This window comes from Cricetulus griseus, chromosome 6 (assembly GCF_003668045.3).
Source record: "Cricetulus griseus strain 17A/GY chromosome 6, alternate assembly CriGri-PICRH-1.0, whole genome shotgun sequence".
NCBI lineage: Eukaryota > Metazoa > Chordata > Mammalia > Rodentia > Cricetidae > Cricetulus > Cricetulus griseus.
In genome coordinates this window covers 71485865-71504839 of record NC_048599.1, presented here as the reverse complement: position 1 = coordinate 71504839, position 18975 = coordinate 71485865, and the positions used below count along the sequence as shown (strand labels likewise).

General features: G+C 38.3%; 1 protein-coding gene across 1 annotated transcript in view; it reads left to right on the top strand.

Moving 5' to 3' along the window:
- The window catches only part of LOC118238488 (doublecortin domain-containing protein 1-like), a 176162-nt gene extending 163485 nt beyond the window's left edge, over positions 1-12677 (top strand). Inside the window, 4 exon segments of the mRNA XM_035447056.1 lie at positions 1383-1484; positions 4532-4695; positions 7568-7690; positions 12551-12677. Coding sequence (XP_035302947.1) covers positions 1383-1484; positions 4532-4695; positions 7568-7690; positions 12551-12677 — 516 coding nt within the window.
- The last annotated feature ends 6298 nt before the right edge of the window (positions 12678-18975 follow it).

The following is an 18975-nucleotide window of genomic DNA, read 5'->3' as shown; positions in this document are numbered from 1 at the left end:
TAGCAAGTCTAGACAAAGGAGCATCAGTAAGTTCTTCAGCCTTAGACCTGTCAACACAATCTAGAGTGGCCACCTTCCTTATCAACTCCTGTTGCTTAAGAGTTCCATTTCAGATTAGGGCCCTGAAGAAATTTTTGAAACAGCAAGATGCTCTTCCCACTCTTTCCTCAGATTTGCAGCTTTAGAGAAACTGCTGACTGAGAATTGTATTGTTACCCAGAAAAGTGGCTCCCCCACTCCTTCCTTCCTTGCTTCCTTTCTTCCTTTTATCCCCATCAGGAAAAGACTCTTCCTCTTCCAGGAGTAAAAATCCAGAGCTGCCAAGCAGAAGCCACAGGCTGTCCACAGGGCCACCTTGGCTCTGAAGGAGCACTAAGTGGGGCCATCCCTAAGGTTCTTACATGATTAAATTCCCTCTCCCACCCCCATCCCCATAGGCTGCAGAAGAGCTAGTGAAACACATTATTTCCCAAACTGGGCTTACCAAATAAAGTTTGAACTGTCTCAAAAGAACAAAAGACAGTTTTCTTTGTTTTTCAAGAAGTTATTTTCCCGAATTATCTTCTCTGGAAATAGCACAAAAATATATAAAACAATCCACAATAAAATGTGATGGGCATATCAGAAACAGAAGAAAAGAACTTTAGAGGGGAAAAAAAAAAACACTAAAAAGCAAAGATTTAAATTATTCATCAGGCCTCCCTCTGGCCTGAGTCTTTTCTTGCCTAGTGAATGGAGCACCCTGCGTGGATCCTCAGTGTGGGCAGGGGGAGTGTTCACTTTAGTGGGGCCGGCCTGTCAGGACTGGTTTATTCGGATCCTTTTGACCAGAACATTTGCCGCTCTCGTTTTTTCCTTTTTTTCCCAGCGACTGTTGCATAATGCAATATTTTATCTCTGTTTTCAACAACTTGTTGAGTTTCTGCAGTTAAAATGGCTGACCTTCCCCATCCTGTTATGTAATAAACCTGACAGGTTGAATTTTGTTGAATGAGTCAGAAGACAAAGAGGACACTGATATCTTTTAAATAAGAACTGAACATTCTCCATGCGTGATTTGTGGCTTCGTGTTTTGCCAAGCAGCAGGAGATGAGCTAGTTAATTGGTTGCTAGCTGACTGTTTGCTGATGTTTGCTCTGTTTCAGCATCTGCTGTGACCAGTGATCTTGCTCCAGGCTCCAAGCTTTCTTCTATTTTAAGATGATAGGGAATGGGAGTCAGGTGAAATGCTGAGACCAAATGGAAGAGCAAGGCCTTCCCTTCTTAGAACTCTTGGCTTTCCATCCATTTGCTTGCAGATAGTTGGTCTCTTGTTTTACACATGTTCCTGCACATCTGTCCACATGTGTTTATTTCTATTTTTCTATGTATTCATTTTACAGGTATTTGAAAATGGTAAAGACACTGGAGAGATCTCTGTTTACATCAGTAGAAAAGACTTAAAGTGTGATAGCCCAGCCCAAGGTGACGAAACAATGCAAAGAGTGAGTTATTGCATGTATGAACGTAAGCATTCCTCATGTAACTTAGAGTTAATGTAAACAATTACATCTTAAGGCAGTTTATAAAACATCAGTCATTTGTTCTACAAGGTGAGGTACAGTTGAGTGTCAACTCTTGAATCTTAACCTAATCACATCTCAACCATCAGTATGTTTGAAAGTATTTTTATACTAGGCACTGTTTTTGATACATCAAAATTGTTCTCCTTTTATTTAGTTAGCTAGTTTTTATACATTAAAAAGGAATGCCATAACATTTGATGGAGGGTATACTCCAGGCATAGTATTTCTAAGCCATGTGCCTGAGTGACTAACACACAGCCTTGGTCTTCCACCATGCTCATTGTGAGCAAATCCCACGAATTTATCTTGGGCACTCTTACCTTTGCCTATTTTCCAGACAATTGGGATGTTTTTCAGGCAGAACCAACATGTTCAGGGTCTTTATTTTGAGCTTTTGTCTTGCATAAAAGGACACGGAACACCCCGTTGTTTACAAATTGGGGTTATGCGCCCGAGTGCACACCAGTGTCTTGGGCTCTGTTGCCTCCTCTTTGTTCAGAAGCTCGGTCTCTTTTCCTGTTTAGTAAAACACCATCAGTCTTACCTCTCCCTGAAAGCATTCCTTACCTGGCCTGTACAGCCAATTATAAAAGCTGCATCTTAGTTGGGTGGCATTCATTGGATCATTGGTTGACCCCAGAGGAGACAGGAAAATGTTATTCTAATTTATTAGAGAAAGATCCAAAGCCTTAGCTGGTTTCCTTTTATTATCATGTCCATGGCTATAGAAATCAGCTTGGTATCAAAGTCTTTCTAGAATTTTCTATCTGTCTCACAACATTTTTGTATTAGAGTATTTTATTTACTTTAGTAAATGTTGAAGGAAATGTTGAAGGAAATGTTGAAGGAAATGTTGAAGGAAATACAGGAAGCTGTTATTTCATGGAAGCTTCATGTATTGACTAATGACTGACTGAAATTATGCTTTGCTTTAATTTTGAAGTAAATGGGGTTGGGGTTTGCAGAATGTCAATTAGGGTTATCATAAGACTCCATAGAGAGCACCCTAAGCAGCCCATTCCCTTGTGCAGACACTTGTCTCAATCACCAGTCTAAGAGGTTGTTTTATACTCTTCTCGGATCTGGGAGCAAATTCTTATCCTGTAAAGGCCCAGTGATGATAGCTTTAAAGATAAATGGATAAAGATTATCACAATTTTTTGTTTCCACAGCCCAGCCCTAGCCAATGACCTACAGATGAAAGGTACAGAGGCCCTTGCCTCCCGTAGGCTGTCGAATGCTCATTCCTGAACACATAAAGTGCAGTCTGTCACCAAGTTGGGGAAATGGAGATTGCAATGCAACTCCTGTGAAAGTGAATGTGGTCACATGTTTGGGAGCTCAGAGTCTGTCTCCTCCTCACACCACTGGCCTCTGTACACAGCCCTGCCCCAGGATCAGGCCTTAAATCTTTTATGTCTTTCTCCTTTACAAAAAAGTGGTATCTCTAAAGCAAAATCATCGTGATTAAAAACAAAACAAAAGACTGGTATTACATGCTTTCTGAAATCATAGCAAAGCAGCAAAACTAAGCTCCAGGGTTGAGAGCAGAGGTAACTAAATGTAAGGCTTTAGAAATAAAATACATAGATTCCAAAATATGTTTGTACTTCCTTTGAGAAAAACAAAACAATACAGGTTTTCACTAAGCCCTTTACCTCTTAAACAACCAAAGAGATCAGATGTTGTTATTGTAATACATAGAATTTGTCTCTGTTGGGTAAGAAGTATTTATTTTAGTGAAACAAAAAGAATTATTTCATCATTTGATGCTCTCCTAAAAGTTTGGCTAATACAGGGCTGACTGACATCAGAGTCATTGTCATTTTCCTTCAGTCAGCCGGTGCTTAGTTCTGAGGCATTCTGTAAGTGTGGCTGTTGACCAAAAAGCATTGCACTTAGTCAAGAATTTATGGCCAGTGAAGTGAGACACCCAAAGTGTTCATGGGGAGTCAAACTCCTTTTCTTCTGCACCTCAGCAATATTCCTTCAGTAGAAATTACTAGAAGGAAAGAGAGAGAAAACCAAGAGCCTACCTCCCTGCAGGGACCACAGAGTGATAAGAAATTGAGAAGTGCATGAACTGACAAGGAGGAGAAGAAAGGGAGGTCTATGACAGAAGGCTGGGGGAGGGGCCAGAGTGATGGATAGGGTGAGGTGCCAAGCTGGGAAGAGCCGGGGCAGGGAAGCTGAAACAAAGGTGACAGATGATAATGAAAGATGCCTTCTTAAAGTACATCATGTGCCACAGTTCCACTGGATTTACTTACATTTGAAATGTGTTTTAAATATGAGCCCTCTCCATAGCTTAGTTTCAGAAGCATAGCACTGACAGTGCTATTATTTAAAACGTGGGGTGACGTCACTTCATATTCTCACTCCAGTTGTGTCTTACCCATGACTTGCAGACACTAGTTCCTGAAATCATCCCCAAGGTTTTCAAGGCTTGCAATTAAAACCCTCAAAGAAGAGTTCTGAAAGAGCCAGAAGAGCCTGAGAGGCATGTTGATTTTTGCGGTCCTGGAAGTGGGGGATTCAAGCTCCAGTTCCCTGAAGCTTGTCGGGGATAGGGACATAGCCTGTTGTAACAGCAAAGCTTAAATCTGGTCTGGAAGGGCCTAACAAACCACGCAGTGCAGACAAGACAAGCATAGCTCTCATCAAAGAGGATTGTTACCGGGTGTGGAAGCTAAATGCTCTTTCTGTGAGACTGTCACATCTGCTTTCAGGCACTGTGCCAAAGGGTCAGGGCTCAATCACAAGCCTGTGGCACCCCCTGCTGGTTAAAAGCCCATGCTCATTTTGTTACTTTACACTGAACTAAACATTGCCGTCATTTCACACTTCTTTTAACATTCTATATGAATTTAATTATCGTTTGTTTGGACCAGAGCAGAGACAGTTTGTTACAGATGTTCGCATAGCTTATGTCTTCTTCTGCATCCCCTTCACCTGCCCTCCACCAGTTACTTCTCAGAATCCATCAACAGCTTCAAGGTTCCTCCATCAAGTCACAAGGCCTCCGCTTGTCTTCAGCCCGGATTTTCGATGAGCATGGTCAAGAGATTAAGAGTCCACTGCAGCTGAAGAATGGGCAAAAAATTGGGCTTTCATATGGGAAAGCATACAGGTATGAGCAATGTGCTTATTTGGTGTGTCTTCAAACTCTCTGCGGTGAGCTAATTTAGCAGGAGAATTGAGAAGCCATGTAAGACCCTTTAGGAATTAAGAAGAAGAAGAAAAAAAGTCATTTTTTAATTCCAATAAAATTTAAGGAACATTTTTTATAAGGTAGTATTGTTTATGGAGGCAATATGACCAACTCCTCTCTCTCTCTCTCTCTCTCTCTCTCTCTCTCTCTCTCTCTCTCTCTCTCTCTGACTTTCTGTCTTAATGCCTTGTCATAGTTCTTGAGGTCTGCCTGTCAGCACAGCAAGAGGGATTTGTTCATGTCTGAGTAGTCACCTTAATGATAGCAGATGGAAACGCCACGGGGGGCCCAAGCCCATCACACTGTCATTGTCACACACTGCCCTGACCTGCTTCCTCTCCTCTATTTTTTTTTTTTGTCCCTTTTTAAAGGAGAAATGGATGGTAATTGAAAAGGATCTTAAGCAAGATTTATGAAGCTGCAGACAACATGATTCCCCACTATATCTCTATGTTTGCACAAATAAAGTCTTAACCCCTAAGCACCAATGACAGGACAGATAAAGATAAATTGGTAAAGCTTACGAACCCTCTCCTATCAAAGTTATGTTCCTCACAGCGCCTTGCATTAGCTGGCAATAATTACTGGCTATTTGCTGAGCATTGTGTAAATTTTTGTGGATTGGTAAATTCCTGCATAAAATTATCTGTCTTTCTGGAGAAAGAAAGAGGCCGCCGTATCTAGGCACTGACAAGCTGGGCTCTGGTGTTGAATTTCTCAGAAATGTATGCGTATTTTGACAGGACACATCCAGATGAGCTCTGAAGCTGCTTGTCAAGAAACTTAAACACACTTTTTTTTGGGGGGGTGCATTTTTAATTTTCTTGGCTCATTGTTTAGAGGAAGAACGAAATGGTGTTGCATGTAAGGTTGAATTGAGCTTATGTTAACGATAATGAAAACAGTAGAGACAGATCTAAATCTCAGCAAATGAGGAACTGATTAGATTTGGTGTTTGCTCAAAATTTCAAACCTCAAACAACAGTCTCCTTAAACATCCACAAAGGTGTCAGGGGTGGAGGGGTGTTATGCCGCAAAATTTTGTTTTGTTTGTCCCAATAGAATAAAGTTAAAACACATGCTGTATAATTTATAGAATTAGAATGTACATAAGGAATGATAACATTTTCACTATAGGCAAAATTCAAGTTAATCTAAGTTGCACTGGGAGTGAAATTGTTTACACAATGATGAAAACAGAGATGGATTTTTACAGTAGTAAGAATTTTGTAATTTAGTAAGCCCTTTCCATAGCAGAGAACAGTTTTAATCAAGTGTGCACTGTTATTTTCTCTTAATGTCGTAGTTGAAGTGAAAGCAATGACTTTATCATATTTTCTGTAATTCCGTGTTTTAAAAAGATTGCAAGTGTATTCTTGGCTAGTCATATTTGTGAAACGCATCTATAACATGCCAGTAATCTATAACATTCTAGAATCAGCTGATGGTTGTAACTGGAGAACTGTGTAAGTTCCTAAGTTTGTTTGTGACTCATTGTTATTTTAATAGGATGATATAATTTGCTTTCTAGTTTTGAAAATAAATAAAATAAAATGCGATACAGAGCACAAGGTAACTATGCCAGAATCTTGCTACCACTGGAATTTTTAAAATGTGTATTTCTAAAATTGTATTGGTACATATTTAAAATACACTGAGAAAACGCATGATATTTACTAAGTGAATGGTGTTTGTTTTCAGGAAGTATTCTGCTGTGTATAACTTATTTTGACATAGGCGGTCATGCTCTTCTATAAAAATGAATGTTTAAAATTTCCTCCAAATTTTGCATATTTTGAAGAATTTCAAATTGATGACAAGTTGGAAAAATATCATAACAAATATTTTCATAGTCTTCATTTTGATTCATCTATTTAATGAGCTTTCCTATTTGTTTATCTCTCCTGAAAGTAATTGCAGACAATTATTAAAATTTTACTCTTTAAGTGCTTGAAGAATAGAACCTTCTGTGTAACCGAAATGTGTGCCTAACAGTCCATAATAACACATTATTCTCTGACACCCCCTCTGGAGTCAGTTACCCACAGGTGTACTCAGTGGCTAGGTAGACTTCCTCTGCTGTGTTTGATCCATTTCAGTATCCCCCTTTAATTTAAAACATCTCCACCTTCATTCTGCTTCTCTTCATGCTTTTCAAGCTCTTCATGTTTTTCAAGAATTTTAGCACTGTTCTTGCTGTATGTCCCATGTGCTGAACGTGTCTGTCTTATCATGATTATATACATGTTAGATACTACTGGTAATAATAGTGGGTTAAAGCCTAAATATTTCTAATCTATCTAGAATAAACTAGCTTATAAAAGACCATGCTTTTTATTTAAGATGTTTTCAATATTATTTTAATTCTCAAATTCACCTACAACCTTGTGCCTTATAATAGTTATGGAAATCAGATCACTTAACACTTAGTGAGCTTATAAAATAGTTGTTTATACTCAGTATAATGCATTTATTTCATTCCCAGTTCCAGATGCACTATGGGTACACTGAATTCCATAGAGAAAATGCGTTAGGTGAACACTTGTTTTGCTCAACTACAGTCTTTCACTGGTATAATTCATTTTTAATTGTACATATTGCAACCATACCTGGCACATTATGAACCAGCTAAATAAACTCAAATGTACATTCAAATGTCACTATAGGAGTTCAAGAATAGTAGGGTTTTTTTGTAGATATAGGTATCAAATACCTTATTATTTGTGCTCCAATTTCAGTGTGTATTTTGCAGGTAACTTAAATAGTTTTTCTTTTTCATTTTTTTTTTCAGATCTCCACTAAGCCCTGTTTTGGCTCTAACCTTTGACCGAGTAGCTGCTTTTGCCAGAGATGGCACCATGGCTGTCTATAAGACCTTTATGGATGATGCTGCCCTGCTATTTGGATGTGATGAGTAAATTAATGTATATTTAATTAAAGTAACCCATCACCTAATTCAGGGTTTCCCACAGCGAGAGATCTGAAACACTGAAATAATTTCTTTGAATTGACTTAAGCAATACTTGTATTGATTTACTTCATGGTCTAATGGGGTCAGGCCTAAATGACTTAGCAATGTCCTTTTGTTTTAAAAGGACTATATGGGAACGATGAGCAGTTTCTTACTTTAAAGAAGTCACAATTTCATTTGAAATATAAAAGCTGTTTTGTGTTAATTTCCAAATTAATAATTTCAAGTGAATTCATTACAATAAAAATAGGGGTTTTTCTTCAAACTTTCATATTTAAATCCTAGATTTGATGATAATGAAATGAAAAATAATATAGTATTCCAGGGGCTCCATAACTGCCCATGAAGAGTTTCTTATCTGTAAATAATAAAAACTGTCACCTATTTACTGTTGGCTTATAAATTAATGGCATAACTTTTTATTTAATTTTCAAACAATGGTTTTACCCCAGAAGTCTCTGTTATCACTCCATTTTTCAGAGACAAACCAAGAAAGAAGAAATGATTTTCCCAAGCTCACATTGCTGGCAGATGATGAGCCAGGACTCAAACTGGCATCATTGGTATTAAGGACCTTAATGCTTTCCCACCAAGCAGTACATGATGATGGAGGCATGTCTATGACTGGTTGAAATGTGGCTTTTGGGTCTAAGGAACTTGGTTTTATAATTTATTTAAATTATATTAAACTTAAATAGAAATATGTGACTTGCGAATAGTGTATTGGTTGTTGAAGCATGACACCTACGCAAGATTGGGCTAGGTGACCACTTTGGACAATCCCATGTAGCTTTACTAGTGCATAATTTAGCAAATTACATTTCTTTAGTATATATCTAAAAAGAATAGAGTAAAGGGCATAGCCAAAAATCCCAAAGCATTTTGTTGAGGTTCACTTATTCTAGGCAGGGACAATGCAATGCTAAAGCAAAAGGATATATATGCTGATTCTGTGGCCCTAACCCCATTGATTGCTTCCATTATTCATGTGAATTTTGGATATGCTCTCTCTGTTCTCTTTGGCTTGGTAGAGAGAAAAATAATTCATCAGAAATCCTTTTTAATGAGTATTTTTCCATTTAGAGGAAGATTTATTTTGTGTGTAGAAATCTTTCTTAAATTTGCTTAGAGCTGGCTGGTGAAATAGTTTAGGAAGTAAAGGCTCAAGCTTGGCGCCATGAGTTCAATCCCCAGAGCCCACATAAAGGTGGGAGATATGAACTGACTCTGCAAAATTGTCCTCTGTCCTCTACATGATCACTGTAGCATGTACGCCTCCACCACACATACGTGTCATGTCATGAGTGTATGTGTGCACACATATGATAATAGAAATATATTAGACAATTCTTCTGAAGAAAAATTGCCTAGAGCCTTCCCCTTAGATTTCTGGATAAAAGTTTGGATTTTAGTTCATGTTCTTTGCTGTTTATTGCTGAGATAAATACCTTACTGTAGGGGAAGCTGTAGCCACGCCTACTTAGGGGCTGGCTACAGGTGTGCCTGACCACGCTTGCGAGGCGTGGTCAGGGTGACATTGACTGAGACTTTCAGGGGGCTGTGTTTTCTCTTTCGGTTTCACTGTTGTACTTGAGGTACAGACTGCAGCCACACCAGCTGGCTAGGTTGTTCTGTAAGTAAGGCTTTTCCCTATTAAAAACCCTTATATTTCTACCTGACTCCGTATTGGTAATTTCCATAGGGGAAGCTGTAGCCACGCCTACTTAGGGGCTGGCAACAGGTGTGCCTACACCTTACCCCTCACATAGTCATTTTGAATTTTGTTTTGTTGGGAATAAAAAGTGCTGCTTTGCTGAGGTAAGCATAACAACATAAAACTGCCTATATTTACCGCTAACTGAATGTGTTAATTTGCTTAATTGTATATTCTATTGAAAGTTTCCTTCTACATTCTAAAATGGGACATTTCAAACCTTAATTGTCATTATTTTTAATTTTTTTGAAATTTATTTAGTTTTGTGTATGGGTATTTTGCCTGCATGCATGTCTGTTCACTATACATGTACAGTGTGCCTGTTGAGGCCAGAAGAGGGCGACAGATACCCTGGAACTGGAACTACAGACAGTTGTTTCTTGCCCTGTGGATACTGGGAATTGAACCTAGATCCTCTGGAAAAGCAGCCAGTGCTCTTAATCACTGAGAAATCTCTCTAGCCACTCATGTCCTTATTTTTAGATTATTGGTAGAATTGCTATTTATTGGTAGAATTGCCATTATCAGCCCAGAACTGGTTTCTTTCTTATTAATTTTTTTTTTTTAATTTTTGAAAATTTCACACTTTTTCCCCCCTTTGGATAACTCATATAAGTAAAGTTAGAACTGCCTATCCATTGGAGTATGGGAAACCTACCAATGGCCACACCCTCAATAAGGAATGTTTCTCCTCCATCTTCTATCAACTGTCCAACCAATAGCTCCTCTGTAAGGGTGGGACCTGGAATGGATCTATACCATCCATGCTGGGATTTTGGCCAGTTTGATCTTATGTTGTTCTTGTGCAAGTACCATGGCTACCTTGAGATCATGATTGCCTTGACCTTCTCATGTCCAATACAGAATTTCATAGCCTTTCTCTCCATCCTGTGGTTCTTATGTTTTCTGTCTCCTCTTCTATGGCATTCCCTGAGCATCCATGGTAGGAGAATTAATATAGATTTCCCATTTGGGCCGAGGACTGAGTCTTTTATTTTTAGTACTTTGGCCATTTATTCATGTCTCTGTTTACTGCTGCCCACTGCAAAAAGAAACTTCTCTGACTAGGGTTGAGAGCATCCCAGGTCTTTGGTCATGAACATAAGCATTTAAAAAGAAATTTAGTAGCATTACCACCTATCATAATAACAATATCAGGTTCTACCCCAGGACCTATGACTTTCCTGTGACTGTGATTATAAGAGTAGGTATGAAATTACTTCCCGAAGAGAAGGTCACTATCACACCTGTAGGCATTTCTTGCTTGGTGGGTTGGTATTATAGCATGCAGGGTCCAATACAAGGTCAAACAATTGATGTCTTTTCTCTCCCATCAGACTGCGTAGCATCTTCTAACTGTATAAAAGCTAATCAGCAAAAAGGAAGTTTTCTGGTCAGCTTGAGATTGGTTCTCTATGTTCTATAGCCAGAGTGTGTGGTGTCTTTAGCAAAAAAGGTCTTACCATGTAGTTATGGTGGGTAACCAAAGATAGTGGCAGTCACCTATATTGTGTTGGAGATTTCTGGGATCTCCGTGATCAATAATTCATAGGAAAAAATCTATGCCCTGGCACTGAGGTTTTTATTTAGGAAATCATGTCTTCTGGGAGTTACTGACCACTCACACAGAGTAATTCTCTTCCAACTCTTTTAAGTATAGTTTATTTTTAAATTAGCTTACTCACTAGTAGGGTTCCATAAGGCATTCTCATACAAACTTTGCTTTGGATAACTCACCCACTACTCTTCTGCCTCCTCTAATCTTCCACCTTATCCCTGTATAATCTTTTAACTCAGCATTCTTCTCTCTTTTTTCTTTTCACATGTGTTCTGCTACCCTTATAGTTATTTCTTTTTTGAAGTTGGAGTGTGAGATAGTAGGCTCTTAGACTGATTTTCATATCCCCTTTTATTGGGTTAGCTCTCCCTTTTATGAACCTGAATGCCCTATATTCTCATAGTCCTCCTTGCTTAAGCCTTTCCTTCCCCAGTGTTACACCTCAATGCTTGCATTTTACCTAAAATCTACTACTTTCCTCTTGATTACTGTGTCTCCCAGTAAAAAAAAGGCTCCTTTCTATTTAGCTGGCATCCATGTGTGCACTGAGTTAAACACACAAGACAAAGGATTGGAAGCTAGAACTCACACATGAGGGAACACACTGTGTTCATCTTTCTGGGCCTGAGTGACCTCACCTAGGAAATGAGTCATATTCCATCATGTGCATATGCCACATTTTCTTACCCATTTACCTGTTAATAGACACTTAGGTTGATTCCATTTCCTAGTTATTAATAATCAAGTAGCAATGAACATGGGTGTGACAATTGTCTCTGTAATAGGATATTAAGCTTCTACTAGATAATATGCTGTGTAGCAGTGGTTCTCAACTTGGGTCATATGTCAGGAATCCTACATGTCAGATATTTACATTACAATTCATAACAATAGCAAAATTACAGTTATGAAGTAGCAATGAAATAATTTTATGGTTTGTGGTCACCACAACATGAGAAACTATATTAAAAGAGTCACAGTATTAGGAAGGTTGAGAACTACTGCTGTATAGTATGCTAACACACCAATAATGACACAGGCCATTGCTTTAGGGTAAGTTTTTGCTAACTTTTAAGATATTTGTCTGTACTATTAGTGAAACCCAACCTTTTTAGATTGCATTTTCTCCTAGATTCCCATTAGTCTGTTATGGATTTACAGCCTCTTTTGCAAATTCTGAACTAAGATGTTTGATCAACTAGTATAAGTAACAAAAAGCCTTTGTTATTTATAGCTTAGTATATTTGTATTTGGTAAAGGTGATGGTCTCCACTACAAACAATTCTCTACAATTATTTTTACTTTCTATTAAGAATTAATTAAAGATTGAATGCCCTGATATCATAATTACAAGATAAAAATTTAAAGTTTTTCTCACTTACAAATGTTAACATATTTTACAAGTGTTTTGTGTCACACCTTTTCACTACTAGTGGATATTAATCATAAAATACAATGCTAATAATGAATATTATAGTTTAATGTTTTTATTTTACCAAAACTAATTGTAAAAATATCTTATTGTTGTTAGTTGGGAAGTTTGTGAGGGATTTCCAGTGAACACTGAGTGCAGCAGTCAACAGATCCCTGATTTCCTTGGAAAGGTGACCTGGGAGAGTCATTTCCTACAGAACAAGGTTAGAGCACATGTGCTGTGACAGGGTCTGTTTTGCATATTAGACATTCAGCTATTGTATTACAGTTACACAGTGGATATTTTTTTAAAGATCTGTCTTACATATAGAAATTATTTTTGTAAATGTTTAGGCCGGCACTTCTGTCTACTTCTTATTAATTAAGTATTTCTAACCTTACACAGTGTGGTGTTCACACTTGGAAATATGCTTGAAATGTGTCGTATAAATCCTATTGCTTGTCATAACTTTTCAATCAGGAATAATTAACAAGTTAGTATTATTTAAGAGAGCTTTCAAGATGTCTATTACCTTGGGCCAGCTACTTGTGGACAAGTCTGAGCTCTTGATATTTTATCAAAATAAGTTGATAAAAAATTCATGCTACTTCCTTGTATGTTAGGATCTGCTCTGCTTGCTATATTGGCCTAGATCCAATTCATAGCAATCAGACCCTCATCTGTTTATCAATTTCTACTTAGAAATTCATCCTCCATAATGTTTATCAATTGACCTATTGAGGGCATTTAAAGTATATCTGAAGAGGAACAATTATCTCGTATTTCTTAGCTGAAAAACTCCGTGTAAGATTGTTATTCATGTCAGCCATAAACATTTGTTTTTGAGCAGAAGGAAAAGATGTCTTGAGCAACATGTCTGAAGAATGCAGGACTTCTGCCCCCACAATCCACACCCCTTATTTCTAAGACACAATGCAAAGAATACATTACCTAAACTAGCTTAATTTATTTTTTCCATGTCACCCATTGATTCTTTATTATGTCAAAATGCATGCTTAAAATCTTGATTTGTTTGTTTGTTTTTTTCTAGAAGCATGTTACTTGAAATAGTGTAACTATAGAAATGGGAAAAAATTCTAATTCCAGCAGAAATTGATCTGATTTAGAAAAGAGTATAGTAGCTGGCGTCCATTGTTGTAAATCCATCTGACCTACCTGATATAGGTCTGTGTTGAGAGCATAGCTTGAACATCTTTGTGTCCACATATCTCCAGAGAAACCAGGAATGTTAAGGACACAGGATAATCTTTTCAATGGAAAAATGAAAAACCCATTCTTCTGTCTGGAAAGCTGACAAACAGCCTGGTGACCTACATTATCTGTTGGTCCAGGCCATATCAAGACCTAAGATAGCTAGTAATCTAAATGACGATGATATCTAAAGGCTCCCCCAACTTCCCACAATGAGGACCAGAGGTGGCTAATAGCCCAAATGACCTCACTTCTATCTGTATGACCAAGATGAGACTAGACCCTTCCTTAGGCCCTTAAGCTAGTACAGGTAGACTATCTCTAGAACCCATCTTCTTGGAAGAAATGAATGTGCCCTAAGTTGATTTTCAATGTAAATATGCTTCTTTGTTCATTGGGGTTTGTATTACACCAGGAAACTTTTTTTCCAAATTGTACCGGTCTTAAATACACTGGGAATAAACCACCTGCTATTAGACTCCCCGAAGTCTGATCCAGGTCTATGAAGTCGATCTGTACCATGTTTGCATTCCTGTATGACACCTCCAGAGATCCACTCAGGTCTCTTCCTCTTAGTGTTCCTCATTAGACTTTTGTTGGTTTTGTTTTCCTGTTTAAAATTCCTTCATATGTCTGACCATTACCTAACAAAGTTCCTGCCACTCCCACTCTCAGTTGACATCTCCAATCTCGCATCATCTTGTTCCTCTCTGCATCCGACATTTAGAATTAGTGAGCTGTGTACCATAGAAAGCTTCTGATATGTTTGCACAGCAGCTTGCATTGTGCCTTGACTGAGCCATGTATCTCTCACGCTCAGCCCCTGGCTCATAAGGATGAACTCTACTCTACTTTGCGTTTTTCCATGTAGTCATCCCAGATCCTCCAAGCAGAACCTTTATTTTGTGTTCTCTGAACTACTTTTTTTCTTTTGCAAACTCTTTTTGGAGTTTGTAATTTGGTATAAGCATTTGCCTTCCTTGGCTTCTGGTTTTCTGGGTTGAGAATTCTTGGGATAAAGATAATATGTATAAATGCCAATACAGAATCCAGAGTGACATACATGTATACAAACATACAGATACATTGTGTGTGTGTGTGTGTGTGTGTGTGTGTGTGTGTGTTAAGATTTTTTGAGATGGTGTCTCATGTAGCCCCAACTCTATATCTCCTCTGTGCTTTGGTGGAGTCACATTGTTTATCTGCCACTTTGTGAAAACACTCCACTTCCTGTTGCACCCATGTAGATCCCACTGCCTGGAAATCAACTTCCTTCCTTCCTTCCTTCCTTCCTTCCTTCCTTCCTTCCTTCCTTCTTCCCTTCTTCCCTCCTTTCCCTCCCTCCTTCCCTCTCACCCTGTCTCTCTCTTTCTTTCTCTTTCTTTCTTTCTTTCTTTCTTTCTTTCTTTCTTTCTTTCTTTCTCTCTTTCTCTCTTTCTCTCTTTCTTTCTCCACTCTCTGGTTGTCTCTGCCTCTCTTTTTCCATGTCCTAACATGGAATCTGGCAAATAGTTGGCATTCAATGATGCTCTTGAAATCCTGTCACATCTGACATGTGACAGCTGCAGGAAGTCTATCTTTACCTCACCCCTTCATAAAACTATGCATGATCCTTCTGGTATTGATAACCCCAGAAAATTTCTAATAGTATAGCATTGAACTAGCTACTATTTTGTTATTAATATTATTATTTGAGTGTGTTGTAGGCATTGTGTGCATGTATGTATATAGCTATGCTTACCATGTATGTGTGCATGTGTGGAGGCCAAAGGTTAACCTTGACATCTCCCTCTATTGCTGTTCATCTTATTCTTAAGAAAAGGTCTCTCACTGGACTCACAGTGTAATATTTTGTCTAGGCTAACTGGCCAAAAAGCAACTGGGATCTATACCTTTCTTCAGGGTAACCTGGGAGCAGGAAGGGTACACGGTAGGTTCTATTGAAAATGTTGGGATCAGAAGGGTTTTAGTTCAACAGTAAGGATTTGGTTGTCCATTCTTTTCCAGAAGGTATTGGGAGTGTTTGATTAGAGAGCACATCTGCTTGAGTGTTAGGAAGATGACTCAGGAGGCTCCTGTCTTATCCTCTCCTCTGGATTGAAGATACCCCAAGGAAAGGACTTGAACTTGCTTGTGTCTGCTTCAATATCTGCATGCACAGAGTTAGGTAAATGGAATCAAGCTGATGAGTTAACTCACTCAACAGAGACCAGTTCAAACTTAAATGGAAAAAAAGGATATCAAACAGATACCTGGAAAAGGAGGCAGAAGGAGGCTTTTCTCTCACTCTGTCCAGGTGCTACTTTTTAAGGTGGTATATACTCTAAACTTAGAAGGAACCAAAATAGCCTGTTGGTTTTCATTATTTATTAATTGGACCTCATGACCCAGTGAAATGAGAAAATATTCATCTCAAATAAATGTTCCCTCACTATTTTTGAAATAATACATTGATTTTTGAATAAAATTCAACCAAAATAATAGAGTGAAAAAGCAAGACCTTGATAAATTGTTCAATAAGGAGAAGCTTTTGGGGTGGCAGTGGGGGGGTGCTCCCTCTTTGCTGTGAAACCTTTAAAATCCTTTCAGTAAAGTGTCTCCAATTATTTACAGAGAGGTGACCAGTGCATTGGGAATAGTAATTTAATAACTTGAAAAGGAATGCTTTAAAGGTGGGTACAGGCAGAGGTGACAGGCATCTACAGGACATTTTATTGTGGAAACTTGGTGCTCACTGAGGTAAAGAAGACACTAAGAGGATTACAACAGGGGTTGAGGGAAGGGAAAGAAAAGCCAATATTCCCAATGCATAGGTTTTAAAATTGGCTGCAGAGAGAGATGTCATTGCCCAACCCCTGACTGTTCTTTTAAATCTCTTATTGACAAGTAAAACCTTTCCTACAGAGAAGTATCTGGAACGTACAATCCCTATTTGCAATGTGGGTGACCACTGTAACCCTCAACAATTACAGCCTGTTGCTCTTTTATCCATTTCAAAACCAGATTTGGAAGCCACTAAGAGGTAACAATTTGGCACATACATCTTTCAAAGACTCCCCTATTGTTGCTCATGTTGGCAGCATTTGTAGATTGATTCGGTTTTAGAGCAATAAAATTATATGTTTCCATACAATGGGTGAAATTTAAACTTCATGGTAGTTAATATAAAAAATGTGAAAAGAATAGCTACAGAAATGGTTGGTTATGGGAGAATAAAGAAGAAAAGCATGGATTCCAGCTTTGACACATCTTAAATTTTGCCAAAATGGAAAAGAAACTTGTTTTGTTCCTAGTCTTTCAGGAGTTGACTTTACAGGTATCAGAGGGCTTTCATTACAGCATTCTTTACACAAATATCAAGAAAATGACCAGGTTTTAGCTTTAGAGCCATGGCATATTTGTTACAAGTTAATTTGTAAATTCAGATCGTATTGCAGAAAGCATCCATAACTGTTAAATATATGGTTATTTTGTAATTAATCTTTGGTCACAAGGAGGCTGGACAAAACAGTTGCTTGCAACATGGGTCTTTACAATAATTCCCTAGTTTCTTCCTCATCTTGAGACCATGTGGTAGTTTGAACACAATTGGCCCTCATAATCCCATAATCTCATAGGAAGCAGCACTATCAGGAGGTGTGGCTTTGTTGGAGTGGGTATGGCCTTGTTGGAGGAAGTGTGTCACTGTAGGGGTGGGCTTTGAGGTTTCATATACTCAGGATACTGCCCAGTCAGTCAGCCAACTTCCTGTTGCCTGCAAGATGTAGGACAATCATAAAGGTGCAAGGAGAGAACCAACTCCACAAAGTTGCCCCGTCCTCCACATGTGTGCCACAGCACGTGTGTTCGCTCATCCTTACACATCATGCAAGCATGTGCATGTGCACACAAAGACACACTGAAGCACTAATGAGATAAAAATAGATTTTACAAAGAGATCAAGTTTTTGCATATACTTTGAACTCATTATGAAGATTTTCTGGACAGCATTGATGGGGGAAACATGCCATCGATATCCCCTGGGTTCATTATTAGCTCACACAACTTGTGCTATTATTTATCACATTATATATGTAGATGGCTTCATTGTCTTCATAACCAGACTCAGAGGAATCATTTTCATGGGGCTCTGTTCTACAATGTTTTTTGTTTGTTTGTTTTCCCCTGTGCTTCCTAATGAGCTTGACTCTTTGGGTATAAGTGAAAACAATGAAAATTAATTTCCTGAAATAATTTCAAATGGAAAAAGAAAAAGAGGAGCAAGAAGAGAACAACAGAGGAAGAAGACAGAGTCACAGGAGAAGATTCTTAGTGGTGGTTGTCAGTTAAGAGTTGGCAGGATTCCTTCCTTCTCATTTTTTTTTTAATAACATAAATGAAGCTGCACTGGTGTGGGTCTGGCTGCGTCTGCCCTGTGCAGAATCACTTGGGAACTGTCCAGCAAAATATCTCTTGAAGAACAGCATGGTGTTAATACTGGGTGCCAGCCCAAGGCAGAAACAAAGGACCCCCTTGCTCTTCACCAATAAGCCAACTGTTAAAAGATTAAACCATGTTGTGGAGATAACAAGAATTTAGGCGCTGGCAGCAGGTGCTGTACAAAGAAGCAGTTGGCAGCATGGGTCCTCTGTCTAATTCCAGTCAAAACAATCTCCTGCCCAGATACAGAGGGGAGTTTAGAGGATGATGGCAACTTGGAGTGAAGAGGTTGAGTAGGAATCCTGTGGTGATGGCTTAGTAGAATATAGTTTATCATTGTTCAAAATCCATAGGGATTCCCTTCTAGAATCTAGCCATTCCTGGCTATCTAGGGGAATACACAGTCAATGCACTGTTAAGTCCAATGTCCTTATGTACTGAGAAGCAGCCACAAAAGGCAGTTAAAACTTTCATTTTCACACAAAGAAGTTGTATGACATTTCCCCTCTTGAGAGAGATCTTTCCTTTCTTACAGAATAATTATCATAACACACCTTTCTGTGATTGCTTGAACATATTTTAAAATATGAATTATTGTTTAATTTGTATGTTTAAAAATCATCTGTTACTCAGTAGATACATACTGTTGTTAAACTTGTAAAGTAGATGTTTAGCATCTGAAAGTAATTTAAATGGTTGTTAAAGCAGCATCATTTATCATAATAAAAGTATATGTTAACATAGCTCTGTGATCTTACACATGTTGCTATTTAAAAACTGTGATTAGTTGAGGAAAATGTTCCTATAACTTAGGAAGTAAATTTTATTAAGTGTGAAGTAACAGAGTTCCTATAGGTGACATGAGTGGATAGGAGTTTAATAGTCAATTGTAAGCAAGTCATACTTGAAGG